General features: G+C 44.1%; 1 protein-coding gene across 1 annotated transcript; it reads left to right on the forward strand.

Annotated features, from left to right (window-relative positions):
* Positions 1-10: 10 nt before the first annotated feature.
* Positions 11-23,108, forward strand: LRRC36 (leucine rich repeat containing 36). The gene is made up of 13 exons (XM_033158670.1): positions 11-129; positions 2,197-2,324; positions 6,583-6,775; positions 10,505-10,598; positions 10,706-10,791; positions 13,180-13,304; positions 14,031-14,082; positions 14,918-15,394; positions 18,369-18,592; positions 20,145-20,307; positions 21,813-21,991; positions 22,852-22,966; positions 23,101-23,108. Exons 1-13 carry the CDS (start codon positions 60-62, stop codon positions 23,106-23,108), a joined length of 1,914 nt encoding a protein of 637 aa, XP_033014561.1. The 5' UTR covers positions 11-59.
* Positions 23,109-23,730: the final 622 nt, after the last annotated feature.

Here is a 23,730-nt window from a genome sequence, read left to right on the forward strand (position 1 = left end):
CCTTCCGCCGCCGCCGCGCGGTGTTTGCCCGGGTTGCCAGGCAACGCGCGGCGGCCCCCATGGCGGTGGCGGTGCCGCTAAGCGAGGCCTGGATTCGCCGGCAGCCGGCTCTGCGGGGGCTACAGCCAGGTACTGACCGCCTTCAAGCGAGAGGGCTGGCCGGGGGCGCGCGCGCGCGCGAAGGGGCCTCCTCGCTCGGTCCCCCCAAGGAGCGCCGCCATGGGGGCAGCCTCCCCGGCCGGGCGACCACGGCTACTTAGGCCCAGCCAAGCTCAAGCCTACCTCCAAGCCTCGCTGCTTCCAGAGTTAAGGGACCCTTCGGTCACCGGGTGTGGACATTCTGCACATGCTCAGGGGCGCTCCTTTTCATACTCCCGTCTGTCACCGTCCACTACTTAATTAGAGCATGATTCGGACGTTTCCAGGGAAGGCTGGCCGGTCGGGAGGGTAGTGTGGGGCAGGAGGCATGCCTGAAACAGAACTAATTCCGCTGAACTTTTGTTCCATGCGGAACGGCTCCCTTTTTTCTTCTGCCTTCTTCTCTCGTCCCCCCCCCCCCTCCCCTGGCGAAATCTTCTCGCTATAAGTGCGCGAGGAGAGGGGAAAGTACTCCGCGATGCGGCCTCTTGAGGAGGACTCAGAGCGGGGCTGAGTGGGGGAGGGGCTTCTTTCGGGGACGGCGGTGGTGCGGGAGGGGTCGGTGTGCTGGACCTTCTTGGGATGGGGCAGCCAAAGTATCTTGCTGAGTAGCACGAGGCCACTCGGGTGCACTGAAGCAAAACCAGGCTAGGTTGAAGCAGTAGCTTTGTTTTGTTGTAAGGGGGTCTTACATAAAAAGGGAGATCCCACGAGCCTTCTACAGCTTTCTGCCCTTGGCACCAGGTTGGGGAATTTAATACTGTATTGTTAAACCTATAGCAGCAAATTCAGTGCTGCCTTGAGCCCACTCTGAATGTGTTGGGCAGATGTTGGCCTGCCTCCCTTTTTATATGTTTTTAATACTATTGATAACACACTCTTCTCTTTCAAAGCAGCTAATAAAAGTATTAAAAAGAAAACAAAGATAAATTTTTAAACAAACAAAGAAAATGCTAGATAGTTTGTGTTTACACTCGAGAGTGGAATCTGATTTGAAAGAATTGCTTCTCATTTTCTAAATGCTCATCAGAGGCAGATTTAGGGGAGTTTGACCAGTTCCTTTACAAGATGTGGAGCCTAGGGGGCGCTGCAACTATAATTTCGAATGGTGTGGGGGAGGTGCTAAATTAAATATTGATACCCCAAGGTCCTCCGCTGTGCTCATCCATCCCATCTTTGCCTCTAGATAAACTGGTTCTGCAGGTTTTGAATGGTTACAAATGTTAGAGATTTCAAATTGCCTACGTGCAGAAATTCAGCTGTCTATCTTCAAGCAATTACCAGTTGGCAGAAAGCCCAGATCTGCTCTCTCTCTAGACCCTTTCAACGACCTGTGATTGGTCAATGAGTTCCTAAAGAGTGAGCTCTGTGTGAGAGCTTGTGTGGTTAGTGTGTGGTTGGTGTGGAGAAAGTGGTCAGTGTAGAGAGAGAGACAGAGAGGAAAGATTTTATGTTTTGTTTCTTTTATTTGTATAGTCTGTACATAGTAACTTATGAATACTAGTTGCTTCAATAAATACCGTATATAGTTATCCAGTGAGTTGCTGAGTTCCTGCGTTGTGCTGTCCAGTTAATTACACAACAGCCAGAAGCTTCCAGAAAAGTCTGCGGTTAACTCTGCTGTGTCCAGGAATACGTTATACTCCTGACACTAAATCTTAAGAACAAAAACCTGTTTGATTAGAGGCAACAGTGCATAAAAGAAAGTTTGTGCACCATGGGAGCTCTTCTAAATGTATTTTCTCTATCCTAAGAGATCCTCCTTTGAAATGCTGCTTACAACTTTTGTCTCTTGAGAGTTATTTCTTTAATTTTTTTCAGTTTAGTGCCAGTTTGCACTATTGTTTTCTACCACAGTGGGGTTTTAGGGGTTGCAGCTTAATAGGACCCATACTTGTGGATGACAGCAACATATTTTACATCTAACACCCCCCCACACACAGTCAGAATATATAAAGCTAAAAGAAATCAGATAAACAAATTTTCTGATATGTGAAAAACTACAGTTTAAGGAAAGACCAAAACACATTTACTGTACAAGTTGCCATTTTTTTCCAGAACAGGTGGAGTCCATCTCTCTGCAGGGAACCCATGCAGCCAAAATTGTCTCTCTTGGAGATGGCCTGAAAGCCTTTAAAAACCTTCAGTCCTTAGATTTGTCAAAGAACCTGCTTGCTTGTCTAGAGGTGAGTTCTAGTGCCTTTCATGATTGCTGCAGGACAATCTATTGAGAGATTAGCTCTACTTTCCGCAGAGCCAGAGCCTGTGATGCTCCTGAACTGTGGAGCTGGTAATTGTGGTGATGAGTGATTCTTCTTTCCCAAGTGGAGGAACTTGGAATTAGTAAGAGGCATCTCAACCATCTCCTTTCCTGCCTTCACATGTCTGACATGGGGTGCTACCAGCTAAGTCTTGGAAGTGATATATACCTTGATCGTAGGCTGCAATCCTAAACTTGCTTACTTGGGAGTAAAACCCAATGAATTCAGTGGGCCTTATGTCTGTGTACACATGGTTAGATTGCCTTCTTTCTGCCCTGGGTGGGCAGCATTTAGACTTATAAAACTTTTTAAATTGCCCTGTGAAAGCTCTGGCTGCTTCCTCTCTTACCTGTTGCTTAGCTGGTTGGCTGTGGCCATGGAAACAGGGGTTCTCTCCCAGCCATTCTTTCTCAAGATTTTGCAGTTGGGTATGGGATACTGTTATAAAATTAGATAGAAACCTATTTAGGATTTAGTAAGGTTTATGTACCTACATCTACCCTCTATATAATGAGTTATGTATCAATGTATGATTTTATTTCTTTGATATTTTGAGTTCTATGCTATGTGGACTTCTTTGCCCCTTCTCTTTCTTTTTTCTTTTTACAGGTGGGTAGCCGTGTTGGTCTGCCATAGTCGAAACAAAATAGAAAATTCTTTCCAGTAGCACCTTAGAGACCAACTGAGTTTGTTCTTGGTATGAGCTTTCGTGTGCATGCACACTTCTTCAGATACACTGAAACAGAAGTCACCAGATCCTTAAATATAGTGAGGGAGTGGGGAGGGGTATTACTCAGAAGGGTGGTGGGAATGGGTGATCAGCTGATAGGTGTGGAAAACCTGTTGATGACTCTTAACAGCTGCAATTAGTCTTGCAGGCACCCTCCCCACTCCCTCACTATATTTAAGGATCTGGTGACTTCTGTTTCAGTGTATCTGAAGAAGTGTGCATGCACACAAAAGCTCATACCAAGAGCAAACTCAGTTGGTCTCTAAGGTGCTACTGGAAAGAATTTTCTATTTTGTTTTTTCTTTTTAAAATTTTATTTATAGTTTTCATTTGTATACATTTCAATAATTTTACAAAAATCCTAACATTTCAAACAATTCAACTTCCTCCTCTTTCTGCAGTTCCTTAAATTTTTCTTAACATTTCCTGCATATTCTAAATTAACTTAATTTATGCTTTAATTCTATATTCTTTTTAAAATGCAGGTTATTACAATAATCCTGCTAATGTCTTTATCTGCTTACAAGTTGTTTGTAAATATTCAATCAACCGTGTCCATTGTATTTCCACCCCTTGTCTTTATAAGTGCTGTTTGCATAGTTTAGGAGCAGAATGTTTATGTGCAAGGCCGTTTTTACCTTGAATCTAGGAAGCTATAGGGATGGGATGTTAGGACTATTTTGAAGGTCTGGTTGTCAATAAAACAATGGTACAGTAAGTAGGTGAAGCAGAAGTCCCTAGGCTCCAGAGTATTGTGGTACATGAGATAATAGAGACAAGAAGATAACGAAGTGGAGCAAGAAAGTTTTTAACTCCTTGATCTGTGACCTCCCTTTATTCTATGAGCTAATGCTTGTACAACTTAAACTCACACAGGGACAAGCAAAGGAGGACGCCTTCACCCTAGTATGGCTCCCCTTTATCACATATACAGCCCTACAAGACAGTGACCTATCCCACCACACCCCACAACAACATACGAATCCATATGGCTAATCTAACCCAACAACATCCCCACCCCACCCAACATGCAAACATACCACGTTGCAATCAACAGAACACAATCAACCAAGCTCTGGATCCGCTAATATTTTGCACCACCACCAAATATATAAATAAAGGACCTACTCATATGACGCTGACACAAAAACCCTGAACAAACACTATGCAATAGAATGAAAAATCATTATCTCCCAATCTCTCTCCCACACCTTTCCCCCCAGCCACATAATGTCTATGTCAACAGTGTCTCAAACTGAATGAAAACGAACTGTGAAAAGGACACTATGATTTGAAAGTGGAGACACCATATGTTATTTTTTGTTGCACAATAAAATCTTTAATAAAAAATTAAATTCTAACAAAGAAACAAAGAAACTTTGCTAAAATGTGGTTTGGAGCAGTTCTCCTGACTTCTGGTTTGGAGTAACTGTCAATATTGCAATAGTTTCTTTGAATAAACTGGGTTCCTACCAGGAAGCTCAGCTTGCATATCTGTCTTGGATATACTCCTTTAAGGTTTTATTCCCTCACCTGGGCATGAACCATTGGGAGGTGGTTTAGAAGCAAATCTCTAGTACAATGCTAAGAACAGAGATGCAGCTCTGTGCTGGCTTCTTTGTGTTTTCCAGCACAATTCAAGATTGTACCAACCTTTTACAGTTATTTGAGAATGTTGACAATATGTGGAAATATATAGGCAATTATGCAGATATTGTAGGAAGGAAGGGCCACAGCTCTGTGGCAGGGCAGCTGTTTTGCATGCAGAAGGTCTCAGGTTCAATTCATGGCATCTCCAGGTAGGGCTGGGAATGTTCCTTGCATGAAACCCTGAAGATTTTCTGCCAGCCAGTGTAGACAGCACTGACCTAGACAGACCAAGACTCAGTATGTGTTCCTATATACTTCCAATACACTTTTGACAAGAGTCTTTCTCTTAAGCCAATTTACCAGTTGCAGAATTGTGTGTTCTCTTATGGATCAATAACTGGTTTAATACCAGGAAGCAGATGGTAGGAAAACGTTCATCTTTTGCTCAATAGTGCAATATTTGAAATTTTAAAAGGCAAAAATAATATGCAAATATTCATAAATAAATAAAAGCATGCAACGTGGCTCCTGAAGGCTGGAGCTGGTGCCTATGATGAGGCTGGAGTTAATGCTAAGGCTATAGTTTGGCTCTCCAGGTATTGTGAACTGCCTTGAGATTTTCAGATGAAGGGCAGTATATAAATTTAATAAATAATAAAATAAATTTGTACTCAAGGGTGAGTGTACAGCAGTAGTGGTGGGGTTGCAATAAGAGTTTTCTGAGCCACAGAAAAAGCCAGAGGTGGAGGTGGGTGGGCAAGTCAAGAGAGAAGGCAAAAGACAGAGGCATCTCCAAGGAAGAGTGTGAGGGACTAATGTGATTGAGGGATAGACTCTGTCCTCAGACCTGCACTGGAGGCTGTTAGGTCCAGGGACAAAGAGTGATGCTGAGCCCTGCCTGCCCTCTGGCACAAGAGGGGTCTAAGAATACTCTGGAGGGTTTGTTCCTGTGGAGAGTACCACAGGGCTATTTAATTTATTCACAAATAATCTGGAGGTACAGGAGGCTTACTTTCCTCGTTAAGTGACAGTGTGAATGAGCTCATAGTCATTTAGAATTACAAAAATGCAAGCTCCACTCCAGCACCTCCCCGAGCGGGTCGTCTGGTGCTGCTGACTTGCATCTAGTAAATAGCTAAGTATTTACTCAGAAGAAGGCTGCACTGAGTTCAGTGGGCCTTACTTTCAGGTAAGGGTTTGTGGGGCTAGAGTGTTTTATCTAGGCAGCCAGGGCCCCTTGAGATGATAAGATCTTTTTTTAGATTCTCCCATATATACAGAACTCCCTATGTGCCTTTTGGACTGTATTTGTAGGTTTTCCCCTCTGTGTCAAATAATTGGGGTCAAATAAATGTTGTTGAATTTTTTTATAATACATGGAAGATGGATCTCCCTCTGGAGGTTCTGAACTCTCCTTCTTTGGAGGTTTCTAAGTAAAGGTTGAATGCTGGTCTCGCAGGGCCCAGTGGTCAAATGCCACCTTTCCCATTGCTGCCTCATACTGGTCTGGCCTAATATATTGCCCATCTGTAGCACCACACTGGAATGCTATGTGGGTCTGATCACTCCCTTTTGATAAAGGACATCATAGAGTTGGAAAAGGTCTAGAAAAGATCTACCAATTTGTTCAGGCAGATAAAGTATATTCCCAAGAGGAAAGCCTTAAGCATTTGGAGCCATTTACTGTCAAAAAAGATAACTGTGATAGACCTGATGGAGGTTTATAAAACTATGCATGTTATGGAGAAAATGCATGCTCTCCCCCACTTCCAATGTATTACTCGCTCAGTTGGTGAGATCAAGTTCAGTGCTTGAAGAAACATTTTATTTTCAAATTGCAACCTTGTCTTTTTCTCCATGCAGGGTCTTGAGTATTTACAATTGTTACAACATCTGAATTTGTACTATAATCATGTTTCATCCTTGCTGGAAGTTGCCCGCCTTCAAGCGTTGCCTCTCCTTAGAGAGCTGGATCTGCGTCTCAACCCTGTAACCAGGAAGGAATCTGATTATAGACTGTTCACTGTGTACAGATTACAAGCTCTGGAGATGCTAGGTGAGAGATGAAGCAAGGAGGGACAGTGGATGTAATTTCTATGATGCTTGCATAAGGGCAAAGCTTGTCATTGTTCCAATTGTTTTCTCAAACATTGCAGTCATGGCTTCAGCCAGTAACTACAAGTAGCTCTGCCCCCCAGTCTCAAGGGGAGCTACGTCGATGGTCAGGATACCAATCCCAAATTTGCTTTCCTGACCAACAGATGAGGCAGGTGAGAGTGCATTGCCCCCATAAATTTAAAGTAGATGGGGAACTCTCCCCCACATACACCACTGCTTGTGGATCCTAACTGCCTCTAAAACATTGCCTAAACATGCACCCCCGTGCACTGACACCATAGTTTGAGAACCTCTGCTTAATATTATTTTAGCAGTCCTAGAACTGTGCCTTCCCCCTTTTCTTCATGACCCTGTGCACTGTTTCTAAGGAGTGTGCCCATGAAAGGGCGTGTGTTTGTGGCTGTACTGTGTACTAAGGGCTTTGCCTTCTGTTGCTATGGAGAAGCATATTATGCTGTCACAAATCTTTGCCTCACTGAATCTTCCATTTTACTTGTGCTCACTTTGGATAGCTGGATTAGTCAGTAGTCTGATGTTTTTGAAAGAGAACTGCAGGTCCCTACAGTTTAAGATTAGACTGAGCTCCTGGTATAGACCTCTTGTTTTTCTCCAGATGCTACCTGTCATGCATGGTGTATCTTCTTGAAGAACAACCAATCTTGATACAAAGACTGGAAGGTGTGGTGGAGTAAGTTTGGAGAGAGAGAACAGGGAAATGGTGACATATAGCCAACTGTTGCTTCTATATAATGGGCTTAGAAAGCAAATTGGGAGCATAAACCATATTCTGTACCTTGAACCGTAGCAAAATTCCAGTACGTAAATGTTTGAGTTTTGATTCAGTGAATACCATGCCTTATTTCTAGTTTGCATCCATCTACCTTGAAATTGTCCTGCATCCTTCTTTGCAGTATTCTCAAGCATAGAATAGGGCCGGACAGAGCTGTACCCAGGAGCTGGTGAAACCGGCCTACACCAGGGTGGGTGGGTGGAAGGAAGCCGTGTAGATGTGTGGGGGAAATCACCATTGGAGATTGACTGGGAGATGAAGTCGTACTAGCCCGCTTTTGGATCCTGCAGCATGGGGCAAGAGAGGAGAAGGGAGAGAGGGCTTTCAAAACATGTCTACCCCCACCCTGCAGTAGCTGCCTTTCAGTCAAACCTAGTGAGTTGGCAAAGCTCAGCAGTCACAGGTCAGGACAGGCTGCTGCAGTGATGAACCTTTTAACAGCAGCCACTTCCTCTTGCTAGGAAGGTGTCAGACCGACTCTGTGGAATATATATGCCTGAGTAGAGTTGCATATTTAGGCAGCAATCCTATACACTTAATATGAGAGTAAATCCTATTGAACTCAACGCAGAGAATTGTGCTGTTTGTCAATTTTTTTTGGCATCAGAAATACAAGCCTTACTGTATTAAACAACATGTTCAACAACATGCTGAATATATAGATTTGTGCTCATGTTGGGGGGGGGGGGACGTTACTTTGTCAGTATTTTGGACCGATGCTCACTGGAACATTTGCTTTTAAAAAATAAACTGCACCCCAAAATAGTTCAGTTAACAAAGGATCTGGCCTGTGCTCCAGTCTACAAGACTTACCAGGATTTCGAGTACTTGGGTTGTGTAAAATATAGTAATTTCTAATATGGCTATTGCAGTAAAGTGGTTTCCTGAGGGGGATGTAATACAGCTCCTTGCCGAGGGTGCAAGGGGCCCTAGGGCATCTCTGTGGCCAGATGCCCTGAGTTGTGTGAGTGTTGTCAGTGTATTTCATGAACAATACTAGAATGCTGCTTATGAAAAGAGGCACAGAAGTGAGCAGAGATTGCCCATGCATGTGGCATTCTAAACAAATGTTAGGCAATATGGTGCCTAAAACTGTGACCTAGTTCATGTGTTGTGTTTATCCATGGTTTACTAAACTCTGGTTTATTTGATTACCCAAACCCTGCCCAGCAGCTTAACCATGGCTGGTTAACCACAAACCAACCACATTCATAAGCCATGGTTTGTTATTGGATTACAAACCTTAGTTTATGCCAACTATTGCTTAACATTGCATATATGGTAAGAAAGACCTTTATGTCTGTTCAGCTTGCACATTTCACATTTGGAAGTTAGCTGTTAGATGGAAAACAACACTCACTTCATCAGGACTGACATAGAACACAGAACATACATAGTTTTATAGTTACATTAAAATAAAAAATAGCACGTTCCAGCAATCTTTCTGCATTTTGGAGGTGTGTGTGTGTGTTATATATACAGAAACAGTCTTCATTCCATGCTTCTTCCTTGGAATTGGTGGGTTTATGAGGGGCCTGTTAGAGATTTCTGTATTTACTTGCAGGATTACAACTCCAAGGATTGGGTGAAATATGACTTTGTGGTGTTGTGACCCAGTAGGGTGTAAAGCAGGGGTGCCCAAACTTTTTTCAAAGGGCCAGATTTGATGAAGTGAATATGTGTGAGGGCCGACCAAAGTTGTTGAGCTTTTTTTAGGATTGGAGGATTGAAGTTTTGAGCTTTCTAAAGGATTTAACCCCAAAGTTTTTGAGCTTTTGGGGGATTGAAGTTGCTGAACTTTTTTAGGATCTTAACCCAGGACATATACTGGCACGGGGGCTGGATTAAATCGACCATTAGGCCCCCAAAACAGACTTTGGACATGCCTGATGTAAAGCATAGGGAGACATGGGCATGATTCATTGAATGGCCTTGGGCTAGTCACTCTGCTCTCTAAAACTCTTAGGAAATACTGGACAGTGGAGATGAGCATTCCATAGTTTACAGGATAAACCTTATACTTGCTTACATCATGTGCTGAGTGAATTTGAACTGCTTGGTCCCATTTCTTTACTGCAGGCTTCCCCAAACTAAGGCCCACGGGCCGGGTACAGCCCGCAGGACTCAGTTTTCTTCTGGCCTGCAGCGCCCCCCGCTGCTGCCGCCCGCTCTTACCGGCACGGCGCAGCACAACTGCCCATTTTCAGGTCGGTGGAGCACTGGAAATAGCTTGTGCACATACGCACAGCCTCCGCACACCTGAAAGTGCGCCGGAAATGACGCTTGCATGCATACACACAAGCTATTTCCGGTGCTCTGCGATCTGAAAGTGCGCCGGAAATAGCGTGTGTGTGTGCGCTCCTCCGGCCTGAGGAACCAGCCCGAGGCTGGGTAAGTTTGGCAACCCCTGCTTTACTGCTTCATAAGTCCTTGGTGGGCTCTACTGCCTAGTAATCAGAGACCAAAGGAAATACTAAAAAGGAGGACAGGATATATCACCTGAATAATCACATTTTCAGGTGAATTTTGTGGTACTTCTGTAATTCTATTGTCCTTTGTAAGCTGATGTGAGGCTGTAAAGTGGGATATTAGTATTCTAAACAAATGACACCAAGCCTACAGGCAGAAAAATGGCTCCTGCCTCCATAATTTCTAGTGCTGCTGCTGCCCTTTATTTCTGACACTTTGGTCCAGGAATGGAGAATTGTTATGGTTCTGTGGGCCAGATCTTTATCTGGTCCCACCTCTGCGGGCTGATTCTAACAGGTTGGTAGGGCAGCCCATCTGTCAATCACATGGCACCATTATGATTTCACATGATTGCTACCCCTCTTTGAAGCCAGTCATTGATCCTGCACATCTTCTTCTTCTTCATAGATGAAAGAATTATTAGGAAGCGTGAGAGAAAAGCTGCCCACCTGCATTTTAACCTCAGGAGCAAAGAGGATCCATTGGAAAAAGACAAGTCAAGGTATAGAAGTGGACTGCTGAAAAGTAACACTTTTGGATGGAAAAGCAGGCGCTTGATATTGAAGGTTACCTTAATCCTAACATCACTGTTGTTAAATTTACCTCTAGGGAAAATACAATGAGGAGTGAAGTGCTAGACCAAGAGAGCTTTGCAACATCCAGTATGAATACAGAGAGCAACAGGACACGTACTGGTAGGTTTTATGAGACAATCACACTGGGACTGGAAAACCCCAGTATGCTTAGCCTGAATATTTGATTGTGCTCATGTACATTATGTGGTGCTGCCCTTATATCTGGTCTGGAAGCTGCCATTGTCCCTGACCGTTGACTCTGCCAACCCAGCATGCCCTTCTGCAGAAGCCACAACAGAAGAGAGCTTTTGCCTCCATGTCCTGCTTCTTCATGGAGGCTGCTGTGGAAAACAGAATGCTGGAATGGATGGGCCACTGGCCTGATCCAATTGGGCTCTGATGAGTGACTCTGCATGAGACATGCTTGGATTTTGGCTGCTTTGAGCTTTACAAGGCATTCTTGCAATTGTGAGTGTGCCCACACTTGCCTTTTGCCCCACTCTTTCTGTGCTCTATAGCTCAGTGTCTGGGCATTCTTCTTTTAGCCCCCCCCCCCCAGCTTCCCCTGTGAAAACACATGCTTTAAAGCTGATGTGCAAGAAATGGCCATTCAGGTTTTCATGGATTGCCAAAAGTAGGTTTTCATAGGAAAAACTCTGGAGTAAAAAAATGGTGCTTGGACACAGAGCTTTAAAGCATGGATCATGCTTGATCTCTCCTTTCTATAGCTAGACTGTAAGCAATGACAAACCTAGACAGCATCTTATAAAGCAAAGACATCACCTTGCTGACAAAGGTCCGTATAGTTAAAGTTATGGTTTTCCCAGTAGTAATGTACAGAAGTGAGAGCTGGACCATCAAGAAGGCTGATCGCCGAAGAATTGATGCTTTTGAATTATGGTGCTGGAGGAGACTCTTGAGAGTCCTGTGGACTGCAAGAAGATCAAACCTATCCATTCTTAAAGAAATCAGCCCTGAGTGCTCACTAGAAGGACAGATCCTGAAGTTGAGGCTCCAGTACTTTGGCCACCTCATGAGAAGAGAAGACTCCCTGGAAAAGACCCTGATGTTGGGAAAGATGGAGGGCACAAGGAGAAGGGGACGACAGAGGATGAGATGGTTGGACAGTGTTCTCGAAGCTACTAACATGAGTTTGGCCAAACTGCGGGAGGCAGTGAAGGATAGGCGTGCCTGGTGTGCTCTGGTCCATGGGGTCACGAAGAGTCGGACACGACTGAACGACTGAACAACAACAACAAGTCTATATCTGACCTTTGTTTTACTCAGACTCTTGACTTGCCTTCCCTCCTTCTTTCCTAAGGAGGAAATGTTTGTAGCTGCAATTTGCTGGTGTTTGTTTCACCACTGATCCTAACCCTCCCTTTTCCCTGAGGGGCAAAACTCTATACTGTGTTGCTACAATGAGTTGAACTTTGTTTCATCCCTGCCAGATACCCTCAAGTGGGTAATCCCTTGATGTGATTTCTCAAACAAATCCTTTCAAATGCATTTAGGGTCTTCAGGTGGGGTTATCAGAAAGCTTTTCTTACAGCAGTTGCATAATTTATATTCTGTTTAAAGGTAAAGGGAAGGGATTTTGATTTCTCACCCAAACTTACTCCCTGGTATTTTGAATCTTCTCATATCGTGTAGGATATGGCCTACCTTCAACTATTATAACAGCTAGTAAGACACACACACACACACACACACACACACACACACTTGGTACAAATGCCCCCATGTGTTTGCCCTACAAACTCCCTGGGTGATGTTGTCATTCCCAGGAGGAACTATGGTAGGATTATAAACGTGTGTGGCAGAGGAGCAGTGTGCATTAGCCACTTCAGATAGCTAGAACCTGTAAAAAAGGTGGGGACAATCCCCCAGACTATTTTGTGAGCATTTTAAAGAAGTCCTGCATTCATGTGGATTCTAGAAAATCCTCACAGAAATGGGATGGAACTAATTTCCTGGTCAGCATATGTAACATGGAAACGAACTGGTATAATTAAGACTGTTCCATCCATCCCTAATTTGAACCGGTGTTTTCTTTGTTTATTCCTTTGACTGTAAATAAAAAACCCTTATATTTGTGGGGTGGTGCTCTGATCTTTGATAGAACCCTGGTCTTGGGGAATTGGGTTGGCAGATTTTTGAACCCAGCAGAGTTGTGACACTATTCCCCAGTTAGATTTATCTCTCTCCCCAGTTTATACTTGATTTTCTTTCTCTCTAACTCAGGAAGGTGTTGCAGTTATTTATTTTTTGAGTATTTTATGGTACATCTGAGCTCAGTGGTATATCTGGGAGCTATAAATGGGTTTAGTGCCCCACTGGGCTGCCAAGGTAAGGAAATGGCTAAATGCCCCCTGAGGAGCTTCCTGTAAGAGCAAAACAAAAGGATGGGGCTCAGCAGGCTGGAACATGTGGATGTGTTTCATTCTGATTCTTCTACAAATGAACAGTGGGTGCTCATCATTATTTCTCCTTATGAAACAAAACCAGGTACAAAGTATTCATCTCCTCGCCATATGTCATGCCATGATGAGAGAGACTCATTTCTAAAGACATCGCCTGTTTCTGTGTTGCCATCCAGCAAATTAACTAAAGGAAACAAGGACCAGATCCTGGTAGGTGGGTTTGATGAAGTCAAACAGAGGCAGGTGGCTTCTGCTGTTTTGGGCAGCGCTTTGCTATGTTTAATTTCTTTGTCCTCTAACTTGTACAGTTGCATCAGTGTCAGCAGTAGAAAGTTTTCAGGTGTCGTATGCATTTAGAGGGAGGCCTTTCCTTTTCAAAATTGTGGCAATCCCCCTGTTTATGTCCTTTCTTATATATAAAGCATGATAATGCCACACCTACTCCTTTTGTCCATCCCATTTGTAATTGGTTCATTAAATGACTAGAACATGTGTTCACATTTTGGGTTATGTAACTAAGTGAAGTCAGTAAACTCCAAGCTAGTTCACAGAAGGAGAGAAACAGTAGGCCTATATGTGGGCTTATTGTCCTACGCCTCAAATCAAATTGTGCTTCCGGGGACAGTGGCATGATGGTTAGTTTTATGAGTATTTGCTACCACTTGCCTTTTGAAATGCCTAATTCATCCCCGAGATCCATTTATGGCCTCTTAGTTGAAACATTTAGAAACATTTTGTGTGGGGAAAGAAAAGGGCCAAAATGAAAATCAGATGTGCTTCCACCCCCAGGCCTAGAGAAAGCAACTGAAATGCAAACTACTTAAAACTCTCATATGGTAAAGCAATGCCAAAAGCTAAGGTGAAAGACTGATTTTTCTGAAACAAATGAGTAACTCTTGCTATTGGACAGAATATTAACTTTGTAATATCTTCCAGCTAGACAATGCAAATGCAAGACAGTTTCTGAGTCACAACTGTTTGGACAGAGGTGAGTGTTTTCCTCTTCCAACCTGATAAAAAAACTGCATGCATTCTTAGCCTTTAGGGGTCAGAACACTCCTGATACTGATGTTTCTCTAAGGCCAGTTCTCACAAAAACGCAGACAGAAAGTAGTAAAATCTACCCAGATTCTGCCACTTGAGCCTGAAGATTTCATCAGTACGTTTAAAAAAATGCCTTGCATGTCAAGGTGAATAAGTCTTCTACCTCTGAGGTTCCCCCCCCCCCAAAAAAATGGGGACCCATACTCCATCATGTAAGTGTCCACTTGCAGTGTGAAGTGGAACAGTCCAAATATGGGCTTACCACCTACCTGCTCTTTCTGAATACTAGGCCTAAATCTAGATGAAAACTTGACTATTTAAAGATTTGGATGTTTTTTACAAGGTTTTATTTCAACTTATTGAGATGTTTTTCGGTTTGGTACAAAAATATAACTTGAGTGATTGATGGGTTTTCTTTTTGCAACCATCAGTATAAATGGCAGGGATATTGCTAATATGCTTCTCAACCACTAGAGCTCCAGTTTTTTGGCCTGCTTGGCCTTTGCCTCAGAGCATGAAACAAACATCTGTCAATCCTCATAATTTAATTTATAAATGGAACCTTATCCTAAGTGTGACTAAATTCACATCTCTTTCTTCCCAGCAAAGTTTATTAACCATGATTATCTTGTGATAAATGGAAACAACTCCTGATATGAATTTATGTAAACCACTTAGATGGTTTTGTATTGAGTCATCTATACTTCTTGTTGAATAAAAATATATTTAATGAATAAACAAGTGAATTGTAATATCCTCCCTCTGCTTGTCGCTTGCAGAACAGAAGCTCCGGTCTCCCACTGCCCTGCAGGCACAGACTTCCCTGCCCTCCCAGATGAAAAGCAGAGCTGTGTCTGGTAAGGGGAAGTTTCACGTGTCCTTTTCTGAAGGCTCATCTCTAGACTTCATCTGTCCAGGAAAAAGAGAAACGGGAAATAGGAAAGTGGACATTCTTGACCTTGGCCGGGCTGCTTCTCCAACTAGGAGGCTGAGTCTGAGTGATGATGCAGGGAAGACCAACCTCAGGCCAGAGAGTTATGAGCACCTGTACCTCCCATCCTCTGCTAATCGCAGGGAGCTGGTGAAGAGGCTTCATGATGAGAGGAATGAGAAGACGGCAGCAGACGATGTTTGTAATTACACCTCACAGTTTGCTAATGAAGTCCTGGGTCCTGCCCGGTCCTCATGTGGAGATTTCCTGGGACAGCACTCAGAAGCGGATGCAGACCATGCAAGTCCCTTAAAGCTCAGCTCGGGTAAAGGCTGGCTACTTTGTCTTAGTTTTCAGGACGTAACTTCTTGAGTCTTCCCTAACCTTTCTGAATGAGAGAAAATACCGTATTTTTCGCTCCATAAGACACACCTTTTCCCTCCTAAAAAGGAAGGGGAAATGTTTGCGCGTCTTATGGAGCAAAGGCACTGGACGGCAGCGGGATCCCTTGGCTGTCGCTGCAGTCGCAAGTGGAGGGATGCCTCTGCTGCCGGAGCCATGCCTCCCGTCAGCTTTTGGGCTGCTCGTTCCTTCTCCGCAGCCGCCGCCAGCGGCAAAGGGGCAGGGTGGGGGACGTTCCTCCCCTGCAGCAGCCGCATTTTTTTAAAAGGAAGAGTATTCTGAGATCCAGACAGCTCCTGTCTCAGATCAGAGAGGAAGGAATGCTCCCAGACTCCATTCCTCGATGTTTTCCTTAGCCATAAATTTTCCAAATCGGACCAGACATTTCCTAGAAGAGGTGGCATATTCACGTATTATGGCAACGCAGACTATGTCACAAGAATGCCAGTCTTCCTGGCCTGGCTGGTAAGTTTATAATTCGTATAGATGGTGAAATGCCAGTGCAGTGTTTGGATACTGTCCTGAGTGGAAACATACTGCAGAACTGACTCTGCTATCCCACCTGTGAAATGGGTACAAGACAGCAGAGACGGGCATGGAAGCCTGTCTGGCCCCAGTACTCCTCCCTCCTTTTGTCCATTCAAGAAAGGCAAAAATATTAGGAGCGTTTTCCGGGTGTTTTGCTTAAAATTGAGCTCAGCCCTGCAGCAGAATAAAGTCAAACCGGGGGGGGGGGGCATCTATTGCAGCAGCCTGTCCTCACAGTGGCAAACCAGATGTGTGCGTGCCCCCACCCCCGTAAATGGAAGCCATAGAATCAGAATTGTCAAGTTGGACGGGACCTCAAGGGTCATCTAGCCCAACCCCCTGCGATGCAGCTGTCCTCTTCCAGCTTGAATAAAATATTGAGGGGGGCAGGTAAGCCCCACCTCACATACTGTTTCAGCCTTTCTCAACCTGTGGGTCCCCAGAGGTTGTTGAACTACAACTCCCATAGCCCCTAGTTTGGGGTTCACAGAAAACTAGAAGAGTACTCGAACCTTAAAGTCTCTTCATTTGTTAATGACAGTGATGGTGGCTCTTAATGCCACTGTTGAATGCTGTTCACTTTACATGGTTGAAATATTATGCTGATATACCGGTTGTTTATTAAATAGTTTGGTACAACATTTGATTCAGAATATTTTTTTCTTGTTTTCCTCCTCTAAAAACTAGGTGTGTCTTATGGTCAGGTGCGTCTTATGGAGCAAAAAAAATACGGCATTTGTTTGGTTCTCTCCTGGTGACTCAAAATGTCAACTTTCTGCCACTATTAATAATATTTCTTAGCCTTCTCCTTTTGGAAATACAGGTGGTCAACAGTATAATGAGCAACCAGCTTCTGTTTACAAATTTCAGCTTCAAAGAAAGAGGCATGAAGGCAAAAACACTGATCAATGGGCTTTCTCCTAAATTTCAGAATTCAGTATATTGTCAACAGTCAATAGCCATGGAAGAAAAGATCATCACTCTATCTCTTCCACTTAGCTTAAAAGAGGCAGATCTAAAGTGAGATTAGGAATGGGGGAGCAATTTGATTCCATTCTCAAACTTTATAAAGTACATTTTCTTGAAAATTAATAATTACAGCAAAGATTCTTGTTCCTCTATCGAGTGAGTAACTGAATGTAGTTATGAGACTGATACTCAAATCTGGGAGTTAGGAGAAATACCCATGAAAGGGCAGAAAAACAGGGCACAAATGAATAGAAAAGGAGAACAAAGTTGATCTTCACAACTGTTTCTGCTATGTTGAGCCCGTTTCCATGCTCCATTGGTAAAAGTATCCTGAGCTGCTCCATTGGGAAATGAATTTACAGCTCTTGTCACCACACATGCTTGGATTGAGCCCGCTCTTCCAAATAATTATCACACGTGGGTTTACTCTTTCTACCTGTAGGAGCATTTGGAAGGACTACTTTGTTACACCAAAGTTGCATGATGAGCAGGCCTTGTACTATTTCTAACTGTAGGAGCATTTGGAAGGACTACTTTGTTACACCTAAGTTGCATGATGAGCAGGCCTGTGCACAGCTTGTCTGAGGCCTGGGGCAGGAGTCTTGTTAGAATAAAATTATTAGCATGACAGTGTTAAGTCCTAGTAGGGGGGCCCAGCCGGCCTGGCTTCCAAGGCCCGGGGCAAGCATATTTGGTTGCCCCGTCCCCTGCACAGGTCTGATTGTAAACCATAGAAAGCATGGAGGATTTTGGCATGGCTACCAGAATTTTTGGAATTTGGTTGGCCTAAATTCTACTTTGGTTTCATTTGTTTTCGAGAGTTGGCCACAAGTGTAGAATTGATGGCCGCTTGCTTTCGATCTTGGTGGGAAATGGAAAAGGGGAGCTCACAGTGGGTGAGAAATAAAATTATGGGCATACATGCCAGTGAGCTTGGCTCAACAGCCTAACTTGCTACCTTGTCCCCAGTGCTTTGGGTAAGCTAATCACCTTTTAAACAAATGCTGGATTAGTATTTATCTATTTGTTTTGACACCTTTAAAAAAGTGTAAACTGTCTGAGGAATCTTGACACCAAGGGCATCAGTGAAGCAGTACTGTATACAGTGACCTGCAGACTTGCAGGATTTATTTTTTCAGATATCAACTCTGGAGAGATCATGCATTTAGATCAAGAGTGGGGAAGACAGGGTGTCTTCACTGTTATTCTTTGCTCTGTTACAGTGCTTCAATGCTTAGCCACTATGAAAATAATTCAGGCCCTTTTTGGGCTGGTGGAGGATAGAACTGGACTAGTAGCCCACCTTCAAGATGGCTGGGAATTAAAGATGCCTTGTGACAAGTGTAAGCCTTTCTTTCCCATCTGCTAACCAAACAGTCCCTTTCTTTCATTCAATTCAGGTTCTACAAGCTTTGGAGATTTCCTGTCAAAGCATCGTTCTTTGTTAAGTGAGGTGTCTCTTGGAAATTCACAATCAGCTACAGCCTTAACATCCACATCCAGGAAAGGACGAGACCCACCAGCCTGCCGATCTCTCAGTCCTTCAAGAATGGAGTTTAAGCATACCAGCAGCCAGCACACTCCAGTAACCCCCAAGCATTGTTTTAAAGAGCCAGTGATGGAGGTGAGTACTTTGTTCTGTATCTTCTTTGTGGAACAGGTATCATGGGTTGGTATGCTGCCTAATTAAGCATGTGTGGTACCTGTTCTTTATCTTGTCTATGAGACATTTACGGGCATGCCTCAGATTGTTCTGAGTGACATTCATTTGCCCTTTCATCTGTTCCTCCCAGCCCCATTCTGCTGCAGTTGATTTCTTCAGCACAGTATAAACTTACCATTGTGTCTCAGGGTGTCTCCAGACTCTCAGTATTTTGTGAGAGGGATTCCAACTCTTACTGCAACTTTAGGTTTGCGGAGCTAAAATGAGTCAGAATACAATGTTGCCCTAGCCTAGTGCAACAAATCCACTTTAGAAAAACAACTCTTTCAAATGTGTGGGGTTAATGAATGTTAAAAAAGAAGCTTGCTCCCAGTGCCAATCAGTTGGTTGGCATGAACAGTGCATCACCAAAGGTAATCACTGCAACCACTGGTCTGCCATTACAGCAACCTCCTTTGATCTTAGACTGGTATCAGTCAAATGACAACATTATGACATCAGGTGATTGACAAATGGGCAGTTCCGCCAACCTGTCAGAGTTGGCCTGGGAGTAGGAGACTTAGGCATCCAGCACCGGATCCTGTTCCCCACTCTTACATACCCCATTATAAGACATTTCAAAAGGGACGCCAAACAGTGGTTCCAGTTGTATCTTTCCCTCATGCTCAGGATCATGGGCTGTCAAATTGATGCTGATCCTGAATTGAACCTTTGCCCTGCTCTTCTGATTTCAAGCAAGGACATAGCTCAGTGGCAAAGGATAGTCACCAGATTCATATACTGAGGAGAGAGTCTAGATTAGCTAAAGTTCAGTTATAAAGACCGGGAGCGGGACAAACCTAGTTTGATAAAAATTGGCAATGAGGCAAGGCATATAGCTAGCTAGCAAGGCTGAGGGCTAAGCCAGGAGCAGACCAGTATCAGCCTCTTTGTTGTCTGCTTTTTGATGTTAATAATAATAATATAAAAATTCTAAGCTACAAAAACAACTGAAAAAACCAAGAAATTCCATGATTTATTTGAGAAACAAGTTGTCAGAAATTCTCTCCTACCCTCGAACTTTAATCCACCTCTTTAAATGTGCATAAATAAATTTTAGATCAGGGGTCCCCAAACTTAACCCGGCCTCAGGCCGGTTCCTCCAGCACTGATCGTGTGGAGGGCGGGGGAGCGTGCACCCATACGCGTGCGCACTCGCTTTTTCCAGTGCACTTCCATGTTGGCACAGCACCGGAAATAGTTGTGCATGTGCACACGGGCCTCCGCAGACCTGAAAGTGCGCCGGAAATGATGTTTTGTGCATGCGCAAAAGCTATTTATGTCGCTGTGCCGACCCGAAGATGGGCAACCGCACTGCGCCGTGCCAGTAAGAGCGGGTGGCGGGGGCCGCACAATTGGCTCACGTGGGCCACATCCGGCCCCTGGGCCTTAGTTTGGAGATGTCTGTTTTAGATGTTTGTCAGAATGCCTTCATATGTCCAGATGTGACAAATGTTACTTATGTGTTTTGTAGCTTCACTCCAGAGAGCATAGCAATATCCCTCTCCAGACAACAAGTATTGTCAGCAGCACTGAGAAACCATGTCTTCTTGTCACTGTCCTGCAGCAACTCCTGGATTTAGTGGATCGTTATTGGAACGGCTCTGGCTCCCTTTTTATCAATAAGGATTTCCTTGGTATGCTGTTCTAGGATCAGGCTATGTACCTAAAACTCCCACCACCCCCTTCTTTTCAGAGAAGGGAAGCAGACCACTTGCCAAGCATGTCACCAGGCAATATTCAGTGTCATTGTTTGCTGTGCACATCACCAGACTATTTGCATCAGGAGTCACAAAGAATTCTATGCAATTCTTGTATTCTATGCAAGGCTGTGATCATGGGGCATTTGAAACAGGAAGAATACAATACCTCTGAGGGTGTGCAAAATGACTTTTCCTCACAACACAGTAGGGATAACCAGGTCACATACACCTAGGCATTGGGGTAAACACTTCTAGGTAAACAGGATAACTCCCAGGCTAGCCAGAGGCCCATCACCTCTTGTCTTTACTACCTCTAACGCTGAAGTTGACTAGTGAGTGCCAACAGCATAATAGCCAAAATTGGGCCATGTAGGATCAAACACAAATTTTGGCTTTGTTTGGCCTGCTTAACTTGTTCTAATCTTTTTTTTTTTTTTTTTTTTTTTGCATTCTTGTGACCATAATACCTCCTATCAGATGGATCTGCTTATTTCACTTACTGTATTTACTCGAGTCTAACGCACCATCGAATCTAATGTGCACCTTAATTTTTGCAAAATGTGCACCTTAATTTGGCCAAAGAAAGGTGAGCATTAGATTCGAGCAACTCCTAGCCTAGTTACGAAACTCTAGGCAAGACCAGCTCTGTTGATTTTACTTTTTGCCCGAAGCAAATTCATGCAAGATATTACAACACCCAAAGTCTTTCTTAGTTAAAGTAAACAATGTGTAGATTACAGCAGTAATAGGTAGAGAGCACACCACCCAGATACTTTACTCCACAGAAAAATGCAACTCTTCAGGGTTATGAGATGATCAGCCACTCTTATCTGAAAAACGTTGTGTCATGCAATACTGCCTTTACAGGCAAGTCTGAATTAATTAAAGATACAATGTAATTGACCTGTATGAAGGACTCTGCAACTTGAAAACAGAGACGCTGGATGTACTTCTGTTACTCATTTAAAATATTTTAATAAAAATGTATTTTAAAAAAGAAAAACCAGACCTCCAAGCAGATAAAATCCAGACTTTGTAAAATATTGATAAGGTGAGTTAAAACCAATTAACACAAAATTAAAACTAAATTAAAACTAATTTTAAAAGCTGAAAGCTGCAGAGCAACCAGGATATACCAACATATTTGGGGGAACCCTGAAATTTGCAGTAGTACAGAAAATCTTTAGAAGGGGGAAAAACACAAATGGAACGACAACATCCAAAGCAGGTCACTGGGGACTGAGTATACGCAGTAGCCAAAGAATGTAAAGGACAGGATCAGGAGAGATGGGGTGGGGTGGGGCTGACTGGGTTATCCTGAGACAGGGCAGGGCTGGTTGGCTGGAACCCTGATCAGGAGCAATATCCACACTACAACATTTAGCTGCACGTCCCACTTACCATGTTTTAATCTGGTTTGTCCTTCTATTGTCCTGCAGCTCCAGCACGCGATTTGCTTGCACACTTGATGGCGGCTGCCCGTTCACAGCAGGATGTTTGCCCAACCCGCAAAGCCATGCTAGGCACCAGCTCCTCAGGGCTCAGTTGCCAGCTTCCCAGGGAACAACCAAAGTATTCTCAGCAGCACTTCAGCAGTGCCATTGACAAGGCTATGAGGGTACGTGCTTTTCACCATTGCTTCCCTCTTCCTGCCTGGGTAAAGTGGAAGCAAACCTAGTTCTGTTTTATGCGAGAATCTTCAATGTTTTACAATTAAGATAACTTACTGTCCAGGTATCTGATAAGCCATGTGCGCAAGTCCGTGCTGCTGCTCTCAATTATGGAGCCTTCCAGCCCAGAGCCTGTGACTTATGTGGATCACCATGTGCCAGTGGTCAGGCAGTGGCCGAGAGCCCCCATGGGCTCAGAAGGACCCGTCCCTGACCCAGCCTGTCTGCACCAGCACTTGCCACCCCCCATGCCAGCCCCCTAGGCTGCTATGCCACCTCCAAATGACCACAGACCCCCCAACGCACTGGAGCCTCCTGCCATCTGACACTGGGCCTGGGCGCCTCGTATTTTTCTTTTAACACCAGAATGTGATGCAAAACCCACAGCACAGGTTTCCTTTGGGTATCTGGGCAGCCTCCCACTGCCACACACACTCATAAACAATACCCTACAGCCTCTGGATTGCTCTCCCCAGCAAACACAGGCCCTTACAGCACCTTTGCAACCCAGTACAGTATTCTCAAAACCTCTATACTCTCTTCATAGTCATGGGAGTTTTATGTTGCAGTTTCATTACATGCATTGCATCTGAATGCCAAAAAACAAACATTGCTTTATTTAGAGGGTCCTGGGCTGATTGGTGATGGGATGGTGTTGCCTTCAGAAATCTCTAGCCCTGCCTAAAGAAGGAACCTTCTTGATCTCACATGTGTGGCCACCGCTGCCACATATTTATGTCAGACCAACAGAGTCCCCTTTCCCCCTTGTTGAACTACCCTAACAACTCTTTCCTTCCATCCCCAACAGAAGGTGGAAGAGGGCCAGAGCCCGCCTTTCAAAGAACGAGGTGTGGAAGGTGCTGCCACTGCTGCCGCCGCCACCTCCAGTTCCAGCTCCCACGGAATATATTCTCTCTCTTACGGTAAGTTCACTGGTTTAATACCAGGTGTCTGACTGGACTTGTCAATGCTAGGACTTTCGTATCTTTTCTACACTTGTGTTGAGGGAGGCTTTCACATAATTAGTCAGTCTAACTGCTGTTTCTACATGCTCCAGATGAATGAGAGATTGACCTACTTCTCCTGCTCAAGTCAAGACTTGGGCTGGCGTTGAAGATCACAGGCACAAGTCCCTGCCCCAGTAAAATAAACAATGTCCCCATAGCATAGGATGTTTCATTGAGCCATTCCCACCACCAGTGCCCATTGATACAGATCTTGCCTAGGAGAACTTCCTCTCAGCTGGGGAAGGCAGATTTGTACCACAACGTGTCCAGCCATGGGGGAGGGGCTTGGGGTGAAGCCAGAGAGATGCAGGATGACGTAGAAGGTTGGACAGTGTGACAAAGGAGCTGGAAGGAACCAGATTTTCAACCCTGCTAATAGCCATTAAGTTTACGGCACCTCCTTGGGCCAGTCACGCTGTCTCCCTCAACTTATCCTACATCACAAGGTTCTTGTGAGGATAAAATAGGGGGCAGGAGGAATGAGGACCTGAGTTTATTGGAGGAAGGGCAGGATATAAATAAAATAGCACATCATTTAAAAAAAAAAGATTAAAAGTGTTGATAACAATTTAAGGCAGTTTGCAACAAACTAAACAGCAGTAGCAGCATCTCAACAATACAAAAGTACATTCAAAGTCTAGGATACAGGTGGTAAAACAAAGTCTCCCAAGGGGTGCATG

This window comes from Lacerta agilis, chromosome 8, assembly GCF_009819535.1.
Source record: "Lacerta agilis isolate rLacAgi1 chromosome 8, rLacAgi1.pri, whole genome shotgun sequence".
In the NCBI taxonomy this organism is placed as follows: Eukaryota; Metazoa; Chordata; class Lepidosauria; order Squamata; family Lacertidae; genus Lacerta; species Lacerta agilis.